Source organism: Cupressus sempervirens, chromosome 3 (assembly GCF_028749045.1).
Source record: "Cupressus sempervirens isolate cs-2001-9-10 chromosome 3, ASM2874904v1, whole genome shotgun sequence".
NCBI classification, from domain to species: domain Eukaryota; kingdom Viridiplantae; phylum Streptophyta; class Pinopsida; order Cupressales; family Cupressaceae; genus Cupressus; species Cupressus sempervirens.
This window is the reverse complement of record NC_143120.1, coordinates 89,521,790-89,527,955: the sequence shown is the minus strand read 5'-3', so window position 1 is coordinate 89,527,955 and position 6,166 is coordinate 89,521,790. Positions and strand designations below refer to the sequence as shown.

The 6,166-nt window shown below is 36.2% G+C and overlaps 1 protein-coding gene across 1 annotated transcript; it reads right to left on the bottom strand.

Moving 5' to 3' along the window:
- Window positions 1–523: 523 nt before the first annotated feature.
- On the bottom strand, window positions 524–1,727 carry LOC149564913 (uncharacterized). Its single transcript, XM_089816987.1, has one exon. The coding sequence runs from the start codon at window positions 1,725–1,727 to the stop codon at window positions 771–773; it is 957 nt and encodes a 318-aa protein (XP_089673113.1). The 3' UTR covers window positions 524–770.
- Between the last annotated feature and the right edge of the window lie 4,439 nt (window positions 1,728–6,166).

The following is a 6,166-nucleotide window of genomic DNA, read 5'->3' as shown; positions in this document are numbered from 1 at the left end:
ATGCATTAGATGATATTTTTGGATGCATTTTAGTTTAGTCTTAGTTACTTCTTCTCCCATCCTTAATCATAGGCATGGAATAATGCTAAAACTACTGTCAGAACTCCTGATCTATATTTTGATCTATGTGTTAGGGATTAGTTTTAACAATTTTTATTTGAATAAATGTATTGGCTGAACAGCAATTTGTTGGTGGAATAATATATCAGTTTTTTTCTCTACAGTAAAACAGAGCCTTCCTTGTTTTGAATATTATCATTTTTTTTCTTTTGTGTTGCTGCTATTGTTTGAATCCTACACATTAAACAAAATGTTTGTGATTAGTATATTACGTTTACAGTGTATGCGCTGATAATTATTTTCTTTTACATGCCTGAGAAGAACTGCAGCTCTGAATAGTAACATTAGATATTATAGTCAGTTATTCAGGATATTTAAAATAAGTATAACATGAAAACATGAGTTTACATATTTCTCTTTCTAATTCAAGTAAAAACAAGGAGAGATACAGAACTAGGTGGTCTAATTTTAGGACTTCGTGGTTATGTCTTCTTATAAATGCTACTAACACTTGCAAAGACTCCTCATTTTCCTTATACTTTTTGCTCATTCATTTTTGCTGCTGTCTGGATCTCTTCTCGCTTTCTCACAAGTCTGCTGAACAACATGAGCTGCGGCAGATGAAAAACAGTTGCTACACCTACTGACCAGATGTAAAAGGAGGCCAAGGATTATTGAGATTTTGATATATAGGAATCAACTATTGCAGATCAGAAGTTGGAGGACCACTGGCAGCAAGAAGTGAGTGCGTTCATGGTGCTTCCTGTTGTTTCTACAGCACAAAAAAACTTCTTGCAGTTTGAGCACTTCAGGTTCTGGTTTTCAAACACTCGGTGAAACTCATATTGACGCTTGCAAAAGGGACAGCTAATCCAGAATCTGTCTTTCTCCTTTCGAGATGTTTGCTGCTCTCGGCCAGATCGGAGACTAGGATACGGAAACTGGAATTCAGAAGGGGGCTCGGCGCTCATCATGTTGTCTACTGTTGTCACTTCAGCATAAAATATCTTCTTGCAATTTGGGCATGACAGATTACAATTTTCATACATTCGGTGACGCTCATGTTGTGCCTTACAAAAAGGACAGTTTGCCCAAAATGTGGTTGGCTTCTGTGGAATTAGCCAAGCTGGCAAATAAAGAGGAGGAGGAGGATCGTTGGAATCATTGAGACTGTAGAACCCACCATCATTATTAACAGTCGAAGCATTATCATGATCAGAAGATCCCATGGGCGACGCTGGCTCCTCTGATTCCCAAGGCCATTGCCGAAACTCTTTTGTTTTCTCATCATAAGAAAGTCTCTTCTCTTCATCTGAGAGTACGCTCCACGCCTCAGATAAGAGCTTGAAAGCATCACCTGCACCAATAAACTTATTTTTATCCGGGTGGAGGAGCAGAGCCAATTTCTTGTACTGCTTTCTCACAGTGTCCTCATCAGCGAATTGATCGACATCAAGTATCCCATACCAATCCATGTACCCGTTGATTTTATTCTCCGCAGCAATGTGAACCTCCAAAGCAGCTATCATCTGAGCCAGACCATCCAACTCGGGGTACAAATCCTGTGCTTTGAAAGCAAACTCTTCAGTACCCATTAGATCATTTTCAACAAACTTCCTCTCTGCAATCTCTTTAGCAATTTCCGCCTCATGTATATCACGCTTCATTGCCAATTAATGCTTTCCTATGTATGAGCACCCAATTCGCTTAATTAGCCTGCTGCATAAACTTTGCTAACTCTTCCAGACTCTATAACCACCCCCACACAGTATTTACAAAAGGCCCTCATGCGTAACTCAACTTTAGGGTTTCAACACAAACAAAAAAAGATCAAGATTCACAGGAACAAAGCATGTAAACTTACCTCTATTGTTGAAGCACGAATCGAACTAAGAATCCGGATGCCCCTGTCACCGTAGAAAATCACGCAGCAGTAATAAACAAAACCCTGGCCAGAAAAAATGAAATCAAAACCCTAGATGGATTGATGTCTCTCTCCTCTGCGTTTCTCTCACAGCGCTCTGCAACTTCTGCAAACAAATTAATGTCTCCAATCAAAGATGAGACCTCAAAACCTCCATTTGAAATTCAATTGCGAATATCTCCTAGGTTTGAAACACCCACAAACACAAAAACTAACCTCGCTTGAAGAAATTAAGAAACACACTAGGAATTGTTCAAACTGCAATTACAAAAGTTTGCCAGATCAAGATCAACTGCTGGAGGAGATCAGAGAGATGGTGAATTTATTACAGCTGTTTCCACGATCATCCAAGCTACCAAAGAGTGGAAATGTAGATTCACAAATGAACCTCCTGTCTAAGAGCCAAATGGTAAATTCAAGTATTTTTCATATTAGAAAAGAAAAACAAAGGTCTGCATATATAGAAATTGTAGTCTCCGGCTGTGGCTCGAGTACTGTAGGAGCCCTTTCTTTTTACCAAGCCGTGAAAAATAAGTTAGACTGGAAATTGTTGGAGCTGGACAGGAAATTGCCTGAGCTCGTCTGCAAATTGTCGGAGCTGTATTAATCTTTCTACGGGATTACAAAAGTTCGGCCAGATCAACAAATGATGGAGGAGACGGAGGAGATGGTGAATTTAAGGCTAGATCGACAAATGATGGAGGAGACAAAGGCGATGGTGAATTTAGTACAAAAGTTTGGCCAGATTGACAAATGATGGAGGAGGCGAACAAGACGGTGAATTCAATGCAAAAGTTCGGTCAGACGGACAAATGATGGAGGAGACCGAAGAGATGGTGAATTTAATAGCTAGATGATGAACTAAGTATTATTTTTCCTCGAACAATTATTTTTAAGGAAGAGGGTAGCTTTGTGAACAAAATATTAATTTAAAATTAATAAAAATCTTTTAGAAAAACTAGGAACCTTTATTTTTAAGCAAATTTGTTAAAAAAATTCTAATAAGTTGGCAAAACATTTTGATTTGGGATTAATCTCTTATTTAATTATAAGAGTTTGTGAGATCAACAATAATTTATGTGAAAATAACGTAAGTGAGATTATCATCAGTTTTGTAAAACTAAAGGTCAAGATTCTAGATTGAGAAATCAACCTATAGAAAGAAATTTTATTTTAAGGAAGAGGGTGGTCCTCTTAGTATTAGGGCCCTTGCCTTATAGCAAGGGGGTGAAAGGGAAGCTAGACTAGAAATGGCTTCACTACTTGTCAAAATATTTTAATATAAAAAAACCAAAAGTCATTATTTTCATAAATTTTATTTTTAATAGATATATTTTATTTTATTTTGGAAATTCATTATCATTAGTTTTGTAAACCTAGAGGTAGATGTTCTAGATTTAGAAATGAAGCTATAGGGAGACTTAACTCTATTTTTAGAAAGATGACAGTCTTCTCAATAATAGGGCCCTTACATTATAGGAAGGAGTTGAAAAAGGAGCTGGACTAGGGCCCACCACTTGTCAAGAAAGTCAAGTCATTAAAGAAAAAATTAGAAGAAAAAGGAAAAAGAAAAAGAAAAAATTATTGATTAATTGTAAAATGCAATCAAATGTAACTTTTTTATAAAATATATATTAAATATTAATCTAAACGGTATAAAATATTAAAAACAAAGATATAAATTACAGTGTTAATATAAGTCTTTTACCTAGTTTTAAAATATATTTAATGTCCACATATTTTTATGAAAAAAAAAATATTTAAATTAAAATTAAAATATAATATAAATAAATTTTAATATTAATTCATTAAAAATATTTTTTTATACACACACACATATATATAATATATGTATGTATATGTGTATACACTTAATAATATGAAATTTAAAGGTATAGATAAAATTACAAATAATATTTGAAATGTTTTAAAAAGGTCATTGAATTTTATTATAATATAATATCATATTGTATAAGAAATAACATAAATCCCGATATACTTCCTCTCTATTTTTAAACTCTCTGGTAGATATAGAGATATCCTTGAAAAAATCCAAAGGAATTTCTCATGGTTAGGTTTTGAAGATAAATCTAGGATGAGCTTGGTGAGCTGGGAAAAGTCTATCATCCTAAGGCCCTTGGGGGTTTAACTATCAAGAGGATAGGGGACATGAACAAGGCCCTCTTGACTAAGATAGGTTGGAGACAGATGAACTCCCTGGGTAGTTGGTGCAACACTGTGAAGGCTAAATATCTAGGAGGGGACTTGTTCCATCACTTCCTCTAGACCCATGCTCTCACCCAGGGTTCAAAAATTTGGAACAATGTGATGTACACTCGAATAATTTTGAAGAAGGCTACTCATTGGGTGGTGGGAAATGGTAGCAGCATTGACTTCTAGCAAGATCAATGGCTTCAAGAAAACCCCCTCATGCACACTAAATTCCAACCCTTGAGAGAGGGTTGCACTAGACTTAATGGTACTCTGATTCAAAGCTATATCACCCCAAAAAGGTAATGGAAAAGAATTCATAATCTGGAAGGGACAAGGCTTGCTCTAGAACTCCAAAATCCTCTTCAGAGTTATAGGATTCCTTCCACCCTGGTTGGCAACTCTATGGTTTGGAGACTTACCCCCTTAGGAGACTTCATGGTAAAAATTTCTTATATCTGTTGTCTTAGGGGGTATGGGGCCCTAGGGGATTGGAGGAAGGTCTGGTACCCATGGATCTTGTCCAAGATAGATTTATTTTTGTGGATGCCCTTAATCAAGAATATACTCACCATTGACAATATTGAAAGGATAGGGTTCAGCTAGCCAACTATTGTGTTTTATGTTACAAAGAAGTGAAATCTATCCCACACCTTCTCAACCACTGCCCTTTTACATCCAAGGTTTAGAAGGGATTCCTTACACTATGGGAAGTCCAGTGGTGTGCCAATGAGAACTTGCACCAATTTTTTCATTGGGATAGGTTGTCATATCACCCAGGTGTTATTGTATGCAGCCATTAGACCTGCAAGTTTTAAGTTTTAAGTTTTATTAGTTTGAATATTTTAGAATTTTTTGGGTTGAAGCCAAATGCTCCTAGATTTAGTAATAGTTTTACCATTTTTGAATAAAAAGCAAGCAAACAAGCATGCATACTTGGCAATCTATTGTTCTTCTTCTATTTCATTGCATAATATTATTGCACTTGAGAAGTTCATTTTTTAAAGTTTCATCCTTCAACTCTCTGGTTTTAATGGTAGAAAAATCCAGGTTGTAAGTCTGGTCTATAGCCCACTTGGTTTGGTCTTTACCAAGTCCTCTCTTTGTTTCTCTCACCGAGTTCTATCAACAATTTGTGCCAAGCTCAGTCAACATCCTCTATTGTCAAGCATTATCTAACAGTGGTGACCGAGCTCACTCGGCATACACTATTTTTGAGTTCCTTGTGCCAAGTTCACTCAACTTCCTCTTATGTTGAGCTAACTTGACACCCATTTCCTGTCACTCAGCATCCATTGGTACCAAGAAAAATTGTCACTTGGCACCTTCTTGTGCCAAGCAAATATTTTAAGGTTGTGATTTAATCTTTCACATGGTATCAGAGCTTTGATACCCCACATCCACAATGAGTTAAGGCACTTATTTTTTGGGATATCTGACATGGTAGGAGATGCAAAAAAGATATGGCAACAGCCATAGTCCTTTAATGGACAAAATTACAATACATGGGAAAAGAAGATGAAAACCATAAGAGTTGCAAAAGATTTGTGGGAGTTTGTGGTCAATGGGTTCAATAATGTGATAGACCCAACTCAGTATGTTGCCCTTACCAACAATCAAAAGACTCTGTTGAGGGGGTCAAGGAGAGAGGATGCAAAGGCATTAAGTATGATTGAGGTAGCAATGACAAAGATAGATTTTCCCAAAATTGTAGCAACAAATTATGCAAAGGAAGAATGAGATATCCTTCATAAAAATTTCAAGGGGACTGATAAGGTTAGAGTAGCGAAGCTATAGATGATCAAAAGATAGTTTGAAAACCTTCAGATGAGGGACAATGAACCTATTGCAAAGTTCAGCTCACAAATCTTCACTTTGATAAACCAACTCAAATTAAATAGAGAAGATTATGATGAGCAGAGGATTGTGGAAAAAATATTGAGCAATTTGCCTCACAAATATGACAAGCTT